The 13240-nt window shown below is 49.4% G+C and overlaps 3 protein-coding genes across 4 annotated transcripts; 1 reads left to right on the top strand and 2 right to left on the bottom strand.

Moving 5' to 3' along the window:
* Nucleotides 1-1109: 1109 nt before the first annotated feature.
* On the bottom strand, nucleotides 1110-1625 carry LOC127014184 (histone H2B 5). The gene has a single exon (XM_050893358.1). It carries the CDS (start codon nucleotides 1541-1543, stop codon nucleotides 1163-1165), a length of 381 nt encoding a protein of 126 aa, XP_050749315.1. The 5' UTR covers nucleotides 1544-1625; the 3' UTR covers nucleotides 1110-1162.
* Nucleotides 1626-1876: 251 nt separating this feature from the next.
* Nucleotides 1877-2377, top strand: LOC127014150 (histone H2A-IV). 2 transcript variants are annotated; one of them, XM_050893304.1, is made up of 2 exons: nucleotides 1877-1957; nucleotides 2063-2377. In XM_050893304.1, the coding sequence occupies exons 1-2, from the start codon at nucleotides 1877-1879 to the stop codon at nucleotides 2264-2266; spliced, it is 285 nt and encodes a 94-aa protein (XP_050749261.1). In that variant the 3' UTR covers nucleotides 2267-2377. The 2 variants fall into 2 exon arrangements, with proteins under 2 accessions (XP_050749261.1, XP_050749252.1); XM_050893295.1 differs by having other exon boundaries at nucleotides 1877-2377.
* Nucleotides 2378-2853: 476 nt separating this feature from the next.
* On the bottom strand, nucleotides 2854-3522 carry LOC127014097 (histone H1.10-like). The gene has a single exon (XM_050893174.1). It carries the CDS (start codon nucleotides 3520-3522, stop codon nucleotides 2860-2862), a length of 663 nt encoding a protein of 220 aa, XP_050749131.1. The 3' UTR covers nucleotides 2854-2859.
* Nucleotides 3523-13240: the final 9718 nt, after the last annotated feature.

Raw genomic sequence — 13240 nt, 5'->3', positions numbered from 1 at the left:
GCGGGGAGGTGGCAGGAACCACCTTCGGTGACCGGTGTAGCAGGGTCTCGCCGCCCACGCCTCGGCCTCTTCCCAACCCGCTCCCCCTCACCGCCCCCCCCCCCCCCCGCCCCCAGCATCAAGACTGCTGGCAAAGGCTCCTTCGCACGGCGGCCTCCTTCTCCCCCGAGTGCTCGCTGTCTCCTCTCACTCAGTAACCGCCTTCGGTTCAGGGCTGCGGCGGGAACGCTGTAGGCGCAGGTGGCAGCCGACGTTTCGCGTCAGGCGAACGTTTCGTGGCTGCCCCCCCCCGCCCCGGTTTAAGGGCCGGCTCTCTTCGGAGGAGCGCGCGCTGGTGAAGCGAGGACGGGTCCGTGCCGCGAGCCCCACCGCGACCAATCACCGCCCTCTCGGGAGCTGCGCCGCGCCCGGGCGGGCCCGCCTGCTGCGGAGCGCCGTGCAGTCCTCACTCAGGTCGGACCGAGCCCGGCAGCTGCGCGGCTCCGTCCGGGTCCTCCCTTCCGCCCCCTGCTCCCGCGGGCTGCTCGGCTGCGGGATTTACGGGGCGCGGGGGAACGGGGCGGTGGAGGGAGAAGCGGGCGAGAGCCGGGCAAGAGCTCTGGGGGTAGACTGCGCTCGGGGTCACAGGCGGGGCTGCGCCCTCCGGTTTGCTTCCCCCCGTCGCCCGCGAGAACGCTAATGGTGTGGGGGGCGTCCAGCCTGGGCTTTTTGCTGTAAAAAAGCACAGGGTCGTCTTGAACCGTCTGTGATTTCGAGGTATCCCCATTCTGCTAGAGTGCCTCACGGGGAAAAAGAGCAAGCACCGCCTATCCAGAACACGCTTGTTTGGGGCATTTAAAGAGAACACCTACATCGTTCGTTTATCGTTAAAACCTCCCCCAAACCGGACACAAAAGCGAAGCGGGCTCCCGGAGTATTTTTTGCGAATCGTGAGCGTTCTCTGCTCTACTGAGGCAGATGCAGAACACATCGTTCACCGCAAACACATACATCCCGGGTTCCTTACAACTGATAGTGCTTTCACAACGTTACTGCTCTCTTTTGCGAGAACTACCTGGACACCTAACAAATCACCGCAGCATCAGCTCTTTTACTGAAAAAGTGGGTGGCTCTTAAAAGAGCCTTTGGGTCGAGGAGGTCTGGCACAGGGCGCAGAGGCAGCTTACTTGGAGCTGGTGTACTTGGTGACAGCCTTGGTGCCCTCGGAGACGGCGTGCTTGGCCAGCTCGCCGGGCAGCAGCAGCCGCACGGCCGTCTGGATCTCCCGCGAGGTGATGGTGGAGCGCTTGTTGTAGTGCGCCAGGCGCGAGGCCTCGCCGGCGATGCGCTCGAAGATGTCGTTGACGAAGGAGTTCATGATGCCCATGGCCTTGGACGAGATGCCCGTGTCGGGGTGCACCTGCTTCAGCACCTTGTACACGTAGATCGAGTAGCTCTCCTTGCGGCTCTTGCGCCGTTTCTTGTCGCCCTTCTTCTGCGTCTTGGTCACCGCCTTCTTGGAGCCCTTCTTGGGCGCGGGGGCGGACTTGGCCGGCTCAGGCATTGCAATCACTCTTTTCCTACACGTCTGCTATAAAATCGCACAATGGTGGACGGAAAACCAGCACGAGCGCCCTCCTTTTATAGGGACCGTATGCAAATTACGGTTTCCTCTAGCCCAGCTTTTATTGGCTGAGGGAGGTCTTTACAGTCATAGCTCTCCGTAGTTCGTCGCCATTGGTTAGAATTCGATTCGCGTTCCCATTGGCTGTTTTCGCAATGTCACTTTCTCAGCCTATCGAAATTCGCTCCTTTGCCTGAGAAGGGATATAAGGGCGAGTTGCGGAGCTGCTTTCATTTGCGTACGGCTTCTACTATCGGTTGCTGAGTCGCTGCGATGTCTGGCCGCGGGAAGCAGGGCGGGAAGGCGCGGGCCAAGGCCAAGTCGCGCTCGTCGCGGGCCGGGCTGCAGTTCCCCGTGGGCCGCGTGCACCGGCTGCTGCGCAAGGGCAACTACGCGGAGCGGGTGGGCGCCGGCGCCCCGGTGTACCTGGCGGCCGTGCTGGAGTACCTGACGGCCGAGATCCTGGAGCTGGCGGGCAACGCGGCCCGCGACAACAAGAAGACGCGCATCATCCCCCGCCACCTGCAGCTGGCCATCCGCAACGACGAGGAGCTCAACAAGCTGCTGGGCAAGGTGACCATCGCGCAGGGCGGGGTGCTGCCCAACATCCAGGCCGTGCTGCTGCCCAAGAAGACCGACAGCCACAAGGCTAAAGCCAAGTGAACGCCGAAGAACAGCGCCCGGGAAGTTTTTCCCAGAGAAACACAAAGGCTCTTTTCAGAGCCACCAACAAATTCAGAAAAAGAGCTTGAATTTCATTAAATAAAAGGGGTAAGAAGCTGCGCTGTCTTTTGAAATGCTCGGCTGAGACCGGCAGTGAAACACCCGCACTGGCTGCGGGGACGCAGCCCTGTGCACACGCCCCCCCCCGCCCCGACCCCGCGTTCCTTCCCTACCCCGGTCCGGGGGCGGGGCTGACAGGGCTCCCGCGAAGCGGCTCGGCCTTCCTAAGCCGCAGCCAATCCCTGCCCCGTGCGGGCTTTCTAAAGCCACCCAGCGCGCTGCTGCGCTCTCCCCGGCTCAGCAGAGGGGAGGTTTAAAAGCGGCCCCGAGGATTGCTGCTCCGGCTGCTCTGTCCTAAACTGAAACAGTGTTTTCGCCAGCGCACTGCCATTCCCCTAGGAACCTCCCCGTTAGCCTCCTTCCCCAAAACGGGTGCTAGCAACAGCGTTTTCAGCCCTTTTAAGAAAACGGGGGTGGCTCTTAAAAGAGCCGTTGGGTTTAAGTGCGGAGCAGGAGCTTTCTTCCACACAGGCTTACTTCTTCTTGGGCGCCGCCTTCTTCGCCTTGGCCGCTTTGGGCTTGGCCGCCTTCGGCTTGGCTGCTTTGGGCTTCACCGCCTTCGCCTTGGCCGGGCTCTTCGCTGCTGCTGCTGCCGCCTTTTTGGGCTTGGCAGCCTTAGTTACCTTCTTAGGACTCTTGGCCGCTTTCTTGACGGCAGCAGCCGCCGGCTTCTTGGCTTTCTTAGGGGTCTTCTTCACTGTCACTGCTTTCTTGGGCTTCTTGGCAGCGCTGGCGGGCTTCTTGGCTGCCGGCTTCTTCGGCTTGGCTGCAGGTGTCCGCTTTTTGGGGGCTTTTTCCTTCACTTCTCCAGGCTTCTTGCTGAGGCGGAAAGAACCGGACGCACCAATACCCTTGGTCTGCACCAGAGTACCCTTGGTGACCAAACTTTTGAGTCCCAGCTTGATGCGACTGTTGTTCTTCTCCACATCATAGCCGCCGGCGGCCAGCGCCTTCTTCAGCGCGGCGAGAGAAAGCCCCTTGCGCTCCTTGGAGGCGGACACAGCCTTGGTGATCAGCTCGGTGACGCTGGGGCCGGCGGGCTTGCGGGCTTTAGAACCGCCCGCCGCCTTCTTCGGCTTCTTGGCGGCGGGGGCCGGGGCGGCGGCGGGCGCTGCAGCAGGAGCAGTCTCAGACATGACGGCGGCGCGGGGAGCACTGGGCGGCGGGGGCGGCGGCGCCCCTATTTATAGCAGCGCGGCGGGCGCTGATTGGTGCCGGCCGCCCGCCCCGCCCCGCCGCCGCCCGGCACTCCGCGCTCCGGTTTGTGTTTTTTCGGGGATAATAAAATAGATTTTTTCTACTTTATCTGTCACGAAATTGCTCCTTTTCTACATCTGGGAGGCCGTGGAAGTGCCTATTTTCGCCTATCGGTGTCTTGTCGCGAAAAGAGTGGAGTTTGGGTGGAGAGGGGACAATAAACCCTGAGCCCTGGAACCGAGCAGACCTTGAGAGCGTGAAAGTTTTGTTTTTCTTTGTAAATTAGAAATTCTCCTTTAAAGTTAACGTGAGATAGGAAACTCAGTGTTAATATTCAGAGGGTCTTTTTCACACTTGAGAAGAAAGCAAACAGTTCTTCAAACATTCTTTTAAATAAAATGGTTTCAAAGAGAGTGAGGTAGCACAAACTCCCACAAGCCGTGCCTCTGCTTCTCTTACTGAGGTTTATACCTCTGGCTACTGCGAAACACTCAGGAATTTTTTTTTTCCCATACTTCCAAAGCTAAAGTTTCCAGAGGCTATGCGTGAAATAATAGACAGCATGTACTTTATTTATCTCAGAATGGACTACTTTCTCTGCAACACTTTGCTGTTGTTAAGATAGCAAAAGGCTCTCTAATGTTAATGCAATAAATTGGGACATGAAGACCAAAGATGAAAAGGTTTGTGTTGAATCACTGAGCTTCATGTGAGTGTCTAGCATACAGAAACAGACCACACTCTAAATAAAGCACACAGTTCTATTTCTGTAAAATCTGTTGGTATGATTCAGTAACATGGAAAAAAATTGGCAGAGATCAAGTCTGCAAGAGATGTGAAAGCACCATTTTATTCATATTTTGCTGCCAAGCTAGGAAGAAAAATCACAATTTTTGCTCACTGCTCTTTTGCCAGGTTACAGATCAAGTCATAGCAGCTTCTGTGCATAAAACCCTTGGCTGCAGCACAGTGATGCAAAGCTGTTTATCCACAATGTGGTGACTACTCTATTAGCATGCACACCTCCTTATCAGCTAAAACTTTGTATATATTGTTGTGTCTCTGGCAGGAGTTCCTAATTCATTTACCTTGAAGTTTAATGGCCATCAGCCAGTTTAGCACCGTCATATTGCTGCATTTGTACCTGATGTATACAAACTGCTCTTGCACAGTTTACATATGATGCTGACCAACTTCACTATTTCAACGAAATGCAAGATCTGTGAGTGAAAAAATATCACCTCACCCCTCTCTCTCATTCCACTACAGGGAAGGCAAATGAAGCTCTTGTAGATTTTGGGTGACCTTTCATCTTCATTTAATTCACAAAGTCCCATTCTTTAAAATTTCATATAGGCAGTTTGACCTCTTCTCATATATTTATGGTAAAAAGGACTTTGGAAAAATAAACATTTTTTTGCTCTCCCACTTATGTTTTCTTTCTAACTCTTCCTCAAGGTCTCCTAGCTGAGGAGTTATCTCTGAGACAGGGAGGACAAATAAGATGGCAAATTCAGCAAATCTGGATCTGGGCTTTCAAAGCCATCTTGGAAGCAGGATGGCTTATAGAGCAATGTTCATTGGGAATTTTACAAAGGCGCGACAACTTGCCTGTAACACATTTACTTCATGTAGTAATAGGGGGCATAAAGAATTGAATAGTGAAATTAGTAACATCTCCTAAAGTTTCCTGAAATCAGGTGGATGACTGTATGTCTGCTCCGTCCCATCTAGGTCTGGTAAAAGCCCTGACGTCCTTTAAAAACTAAACTTCTTATAGTGTCTGTAACCTGAATCTTTTTATACTGACCAACTCTTTTCACATTACCAATGCCAATACTGGGGTTGGGACATAAGCTTTTCTACCTCTCAATAAAACAACTATTTCCCCCATTCTCTGCAACTCTTATTTTGCAAGAGTAATAATGCCTCACAATAGCACATTTTCCTCCAATCTGTAATTTGATATTCTCAAGACTGTTTTCCTTACACACACGTAGTCAGATGGAATACAGCTGTATGTCTAAATCCTGTATAGCAGTGATAACTACACCACCAACCATCTCCAGAGGAAAAGCCTCTCAGTATGTGCCAGAGTAACACTGAAGCGCATCGTTGTAGTCCTTGTCTTACTCCACTTTTGAGGCTATTGATCACCATCAAATGTTAAATGGCCATTTTGCAACTTGAAGCTATTTTTTGTAATTATTTTAAATGCTTCTACTTATTTGATTTTCCACTAATGTGTTTACTCCATTATTCCCTTCCCTTATTATTAAGAAGACAATATATTCTCATGACCATCTCACAAACAAGCAGTCAAGCCATGTGTATTAGGGGGAGGATGCAGAAGTACCAGAGAAAAATCAAGGTATACAAGGAGAGCTGAATACAGTGTCACCTCATTCAGTAGTGAATACACAAGGACCGTGATTCGCCCTCCTCCCCCAAATACTGCTATTGCTTTTGTGATTAGCAGCATGAAAAACCTGAAGTTATGCACCAGAGGTCATTACTCTAGTCACGATCAAGCTTAATTAGGACACATGGAAGTAGTACACATTTCCCTGCAACACAGATAGGGAGGACACCTGCTGGGAGAGATTATCCCTCCCTCATGCATTTGCCATCACAATTACAGCAAGCTTCGCTCCCTCACCTTAGAAGAGGTGACCATCAAGAACAACAGGACCTCAATGGTGTTCCACGCTGTTGGTCTCTACATGCTCTGTCAGTATGGACAGAGATATCTGGCAGAGTAACAAAGATCTGCCAGCAAATCCTACAGAAAGTCTTTTGCCGGTGCTACCAATGTGAGCCAGCTCAGACTGCAGGGCTAGATCTGAAAGCCTCTTTAGAGCGTTTCCTAGCTGGCATGAAAAGTATAGATTATTATAACCAGTAACAGATGCCTACTAACTTGCAGAAATATATAGTAATCCAAACCAAACTTAATGCCTGCAAGACAACAAGCTATTTTTGCAAGGTTAGGGTAATTTTCCATTTATTGCATGTCCCTTTTGTGATACTTAACCTGGCACTAGGTGACAAAGCATAATGGCCACCATAGATGACATTACAAGTGGTAGGAAGAGCACCTTACAGAGGTTCAGTATTCAGTTGTTTGTACACATACTGCCGATAATTCTTCCTGAACTGTTTGCTCCTTTTCCTCCCCTTCCTTATGACTTTTCCGCATGAGTAACTGCACTGCATTTATTTATTTCACATTGCCACGCCTTTCCCAAACACATAAAGCCCATCCTCATTTGGGAGATGGGAGAACTGAGAGTCACTTATCCACATTTCTTAAAAATGCAGTTCCTTGGATCCTCCGATTTTTGTCTGGTTCAGGTTTTCCACCCTCATCCTGCTGAGGCCTAGCTATACGTGTTAACTCTTGCCATTTCCTGTCAGCAGAAAAACAGTTCAGAGATGATTCATCTAATTTCACAGGGGAAAAAACAAAACCTGTTCAAAATGCAATGAATTTGCCTGCTCACTTTAACTTTTAATTTGTCACAGATCTCAGGTCCCTCCTGTACACACACAGGCCAGGACGTCAGTCTGCAGGTGGGGTCAGGATCAGGCCCAGTGAGGGGCTCTGGGGTCAGACACAGCCCCAGCCCCGGGCATTGGGCACCTCCCTGGTGCAGTGGGGCCATGGCCGGGTAGGGCTGTGGGGAGCTGGAGACTGGCCCTGTTGTGGCGTCGCTGGGGCTGATGGCCCCGGGGGACTGAAATGGAGTCCTGGGACCTGGGAAGTTTGGGGGAGCCCCAGGAGATGCTGGGCAGGGACAGGCAGGGCTGGTGGTGCCCTGACAGGATCCCTCCTTGGTGTAGGACTATAAAAGGCTCTCAAAGCTACTGCTTCAGCATCCCTCTAGATCCTGACAATAAAGAGCAATTTTGGCCGAGTTGCCTGGAAATGTTTGATTACAGTCCTAGTAGACAGAGAAGTAGGTTTCAGTTATAACAAAACTCTACTGCCAGTTGCACTTATCATTGACATTGGATGTAGTCACCAGCTTTAGGTTCAAGATGGCTGAGAACAACAGTTCCTGCACCTCAGTTTAGTGATTCCCAACCCTTGTCATCAAATACATCAAAATGTGGGAATGGCTTGGCTGACCCATAGGGCCCACAGTGGTCAGTTGGATCTGAACCACCCTTCCATCTTCATTTCATTGACCCTCACAGGGAAACATCTCAAGAAAGTTTGGACTAGCAGCAGCCAGCTTCAGTTGCCAAACCGTCCTTCTAGATAACAGCATTTCTGTCTCCTCCAGCACAGTTACAAAACCCAAAAGGGGCCAGTAGAAAGAGCCATTTGTTCCACCTTTTAACTGCTATCTGGAGAAAATGCTGACCCACAGTTTTGGTCTGGGTGACAATGTACAAGTTGCCCTACTAACTGCCGGTGAGAACTCCCATCCTTTCCTGTCCCACTCTGAACGATGACATTCACATCACAGGGGTGCCTCAGCCAGTTTCGTTTCCTCTAAGGCAGCTGACTTCAAACTTCTGGCTGGCGTGCAGCCCCTTGGGGCTCACCTGCTCCCCATTGGTGCCCACCCTGGCCAAGGAGAGGATAACTGCCTTTACTTGCTATCAGCAGCTAAGCATATTAGCTGTTCTCTGATTAATCTAGACACTGAAGAGCTGCCTTTTGGACCTGTTTCACCTCTCGAGTGCTGTGACCCATCGTTTGGGAAAAGACCTGCTTGCAGAAGAGCACTCACTGCATTTAGGCACCTCTGCAGCCTCCATGGAAAGATCCTGCATTACTAGCTTTGTTCTTCCTTTACTAATCAGTAGCTTTGTCTCTTCTCACTTCCCTTCTTCCACCATCAGTGACCCACAGTGCCCAAATACAACCTGCAACCACTCCACTTTCTGCAGAGAAGCCAGGGAGATGAGCTGCCACCTCACAAAAACAAGCTCACAGTGGCTCAGCACAGGTGGACAAACGTCCTTGAGGGAGAAGAGATTGGTCCCTCTCCCTGTGTTGCTGGAGGGCAAGGACTGAAGATGACATTCCCTGCACTTTTCCTAGAGGACGCTGGGATGCAGAGTCTGCAAAGGAAAGGAGCAGTTTGGCACAGATGTCCAGCAGCTGAAGTGCTGCCCTGAGCTAAGTGCAAAAATAGCTGCTGGCATCACTGCACCTGTGAAAACAGGGGAGCTGCATGGAGCTGGGCAAGCAGACGTCTTCAGGGAAGAGCTGGAGGAGGAGGGATACTTCTGGTGGGTTATTTTGCCACCTTTTTTTTAGGCATATGTAAGGTGTGTTATGTAAAGTGCTTAGTTTTGAGACCCTGAATAAATCCATGTCTCTTGTTCCTTTTCCACTAGATTCCTCTGGTAGTTTTGAACTGATAAACAGCTTCTAAGAGGTTTTTAAAAATTACCTGCATGAAACAATATTGTTTCCTTATTGCTAGCGTGTATTCAAATGAGAATTCCTATGACAGCTGTTCCATCACTTCCATATTCAGAAAAAAATGAAATTTTGTCCCAGGGGCCTTACAAAGGAAAGATTTCTGTTGGCCTACTGATGCCTTTTCTTTTCCAAGAAATATAAAGAAAAGAATGCTGTGGCCTTGAAGGCTGAATTAGTATTACTCACATCAAGCTGTCTAGAATCAGAAATATGATATATACTTAAAAATGGGTGTCGTGGTTTAACCCCAGCCAGCAACTAAGCACCACGCAGCCGCTTCCCCTTTCCCCCTCCCAGCGGGGTGAGGAGGAGGAAAGAGGGAAAAAAAAAAAAAAGTAAAACTCGTGGGTTGAGATAAGAACAGTTTAATAACTAAAGTAAAATATAATACTAACAATAGTAATAATGAAATATAATAATAATAATAGTAATGAAAAGGAATATAACAAAAAAGGAGGGGGAGGAAGGAAAACAAACAAACAAACAAACAAACAAACAAAAAAAACCACCAGTGATGCACAATACAATTGCTCACCACCCGCTGACCGATGCCCAGTTAGTTTCCGAGCCACGATCCGCCCCGCCCAGCCAACGCCCCCCTGTTTATATACTGGGCATGACGTTCCATGGTCTGGAATACCCCTTTGGCTAGTTCAGGTCAGCTACCCCGGCTCTGCTCCCTCCCAGCTTCTTGCACACCTGCTTGCTGGCAGAGCATGGGAAACTGAAAAGGCCTTGGCTTAAGATAAGCGCTACTTAGCAACAACTAAAACATCAGAGTGTTATCAACATCATTCTCACACTAAATCCAAAACACAGCACTGTAGCAGCTACTAAGAAGAAAATTAACTCTGTCCCAGCCGAAACCAGGACAATGGGAAAGTCTCACCCTCCAGTCTTGAAGAGGCCCAGAATAAGGAAATTTAAAGTCATGGCCTGATCAGTATTACAAAAGCTGTGCTAGGTCACAGGGTAGCCTCAAGGAGCAAACACTCATCTGGAACTGAGGCCACCTAAATTCACCATTTGGTTCTGCCCACAAGTCAATAAGCAAACCACCAGCTTCCTCCCTATCTCTGTTTCCCTGCTCATCAGGTGATAACAGGCACCTCCCAAATTCATTGAGATCGCTGCAGAAGAGCAAGAAAGTGTGAGTTGTCTGTAGCTTCACGTTGGTCGTCAGATGTCCTGGATCCAAACTAACGTGATTTTTGAGTATACATTGGGAAATGCATCAGCCACCGTATGCTTCCTGAAACATAAAAGATGGTGAGAACTAGGTGGCCCAATTACCAATGCCTGCTTACAGTCTACTGTGCTAAGGAGGAAAAGACTCCTACTGAGGAGGACATTTTAGGGAAAGAGACTGCTTTTTGCTAGGCTCCTTCATGACCACCCCCCATAGGAAGACCTGCCTATAGAATGGCTAAAGATGAAAAAGTTTCAGGTGCAATGCTTGGTCTGTACTGAAGCTGAAAGAAGAAGGATGCTCATCTTCAAACAACTCTCTAAAGAGGCACAAAATAGAGCAACATATTTGCTTTCTGAGACCTGATCCAGCTCCCTGACTGTGCTGTGTTCAAGCAAGGGCTGACAATAAGAGGCCATATCCACCCTCTCTGCCCAGTTCCAGTTCTCCAAGCCTGCAGATCTGCTTCAAGTGTGAAAACATTTTTCTAGAGCTATACCAGTTCAGTACAAAATGTTGTCATCTGATCTGTACAGTCACTTAATCTCTGACGTGCTGCAAATGTAAAACAACACCCAGCCTAGAGGGGAGCCCTAGGATGTTAATCTCGTGGATTTGGATTAAAATCTGATCTAGGTATCAAGAATGCAATTTGTCCTTAAAGGCAGAGTCCACAACCAGTCTCCAAAGCAGGTTTGTCAAATTCAGAGTCTTTATTCAAGATGGGCATAAAGGCTGTCCCAACAGCCAAATACCCCCTGCCAAATACTGAGTTCAGTGCACATGCGAGCAGTGGTACCTGTATGAGCAATGTTTGGGAGGTACAGAAGGAAACCTTCCTTAAGATCACGGCCATCTGATGGCACCATCACAGTGCACAGCACCAGTCCAGGGAGGTCTGGGGTGTCCGGAGGTGGGCATGCTCCAGGCAAAAGTGTCCTTGCTCTCAGCAGCAGCAGCTGCAGCAAATGGCAGACCAGTGACTGCCCTCCACACTGCAGCTCTGCTGCCTCTCCTGTTAACCTATTGCAAAGCTTCCCAGCTTGAATGAGGCTGAGGACCACTAATAACAGTTAAAAGGCTCCAGTTTGAGTTATGTGATTTATGGGTCAAGGTTCCAAATGAACTTTTTTAATGATCCCCCCCTGCTCCGAGCTGTAAAAGCAAATATGGATTAAGATGATACTTAGTAGACATCAGCCTCACATTGCATTTGTGTTGATATTCACTGAAACAAAAGCTTCTCTAAACAAACAACTGCACCAGTGCTTTGGCCAGTCCTATTGTCAGCAACTCCATCATCTCACTGTTCACTTCTTTTCCCACATCATTTAGGAACTTGTTAAAGAGCAGAGATCCTAGTGCAGACCCCTGCAGAACTCCCTGGTGACCTTCCTCTATTTAGTCCTATGCTTTTTTCAACCTTCTATCAAATAACTATCCATGGTAGATTTTCCCTTTTATTCTGCTGCTGTTGACTTTTCTTTAAGGTCCTTTCAGAAAGGCTTTGTCAAAAGCCTTTGGAAATCCAGGCAGATCACATCAACCAGATCACCCTTCCCCACATACTAGTTGACTTTGTCAAAAAAACTCCAAGATGTTTGTAAGGCAGGACCTCCCTTTGCATGCTGAAACTATGCTGACATCATTGAAAAGGCTGTATTTATCCAGGAGGCTGTTCTGGCACTCGTTATAGCTCCACCAGTGTGTCTGGCACAGCCAGTAGGCTTATAGACCAAGAGTCCTATGGTCTGACAGGCTCTCGGGCAGAATTTTTGCTGCTGCTGTGACAGATGGAGGATTTAGTAGTTTTGATTTTTTAACTAGCTGATCTTCTAATCTCGTTTTGGACAGCTCAGTTATATTTTTATGCTTAATCTGCTGGAGTTTATGTTCTTTTCAGTGTTCTTTACTCAGACACACCTGCAGCTTTTTGAATGATGCTTTTTTACTCTCAACCCTCCCTCCTGTTATCAGTGCCAGCATCTTTCCCTTTTTCAGGCCTTTCTGGGTGGCTGGTAGCCCTACCACTGTGTCCCCAGCATGGTCACTTCAGCCATCTCCACCCACTTGTGAGGATTTAATCCTCCCAGCTGTTCCTTTGAGCTTCTTTTTAACAAGCTCAAGGTTTCTGAAGTGCCTACCATATCAGCCAAATGTGCCAGTGCTCCTGTCTTGTTTCCCAGGCTTCAAGCCCTGATGTTGAGGCAATCACAGGACTGATTTCATTCCCTGGCCTTCTCTTTGAATGCTAACCCTCTTGTTTTATGCTATCCCCTGATGTATCCTTCCCTAGAGGCTACAGAATTTGCTATGTCTTGTCCTTGGTAACACTGTCCTGAAAAATGTCACCACTGGTTGGCTTTCCCCACACCTCTAGTTAAAAAGCTCACCGACAACCTCCTGCATGCTCAGAGCAAGAAGCCCATTTCTCTTTTGACCCAGATGAGGTCCATCCCTCCTGTGCAGGTGCTCTGTAGTACAGAAGTGTTCCCAGCTCCTGCTGAAACCTTATTCTCAGCCAGGTTGTGAAACCGCCATCCACGTCCCTCCCTGGTCCCAAGCAGCATACTGGGAGCTTTTCAGCAGCAGGTGAGCATAGACATTCTGGTTTTCATCTTCTTTCCCAGGAGCTTACACATTGCATCCAGAGCTTTTCTTCTCCCTTTCACTATGACACAGGTACTGAAGTAGACCATGACAATGCATCCCTCTCTGGCTTATCCTAGGAGCCACCCATGTACCTTGTGAAGTTTGTCATCTTCATGTCCTTCCCCAGAGTAGTGGGAAACTCCTCTCAAAACAAGGAGCTAGGCTGGAAAGTTGGATGCTGGATCTAGCATGTGTGCGTAAGGGGGGGACGGGATGAGTGCTAAAAGGGCCCTGTTGGGGATACTGCAAGGAACATGCGTTGTAGAAGAGGGTTCTGTATATATGGTGTGGAGCAAGCATGAGCCACAAGACCGTCTGTGCACAAGGGAATGGTGTGCTTCAGTCTGGCAGCTTACTCCAGGGTTGTCCTCTG

This window comes from Gymnogyps californianus, chromosome 1 (genome assembly GCF_018139145.2).
Source record: "Gymnogyps californianus isolate 813 chromosome 1, ASM1813914v2, whole genome shotgun sequence".
In the NCBI taxonomy this organism is placed as follows: Eukaryota; Metazoa; Chordata; class Aves; order Accipitriformes; family Cathartidae; genus Gymnogyps; species Gymnogyps californianus.
The sequence above is the reverse complement of the archived record's forward strand: the minus strand, read 5'-3'. Positions and strand labels throughout refer to the sequence as shown.

Excerpts from the sequence above, each read along its gene's own strand:
- LOC127014184 (XM_050893358.1), bottom strand. The coding sequence starts at position 1,543 with ATGCCTGAGCCGGCCAAGTCCGCCCCCGCGCCCAAGAAGGGCTCCAAG.
- LOC127014150 (XM_050893295.1), top strand. The coding sequence starts at position 1,877 with ATGTCTGGCCGCGGGAAGCAGGGCGGGAAGGCGCGGGCCAAGGCCAAG.
- LOC127014097 (XM_050893174.1), bottom strand. The coding sequence starts at position 3,522 with ATGTCTGAGACTGCTCCTGCTGCAGCGCCCGCCGCCGCCCCGGCCCCC.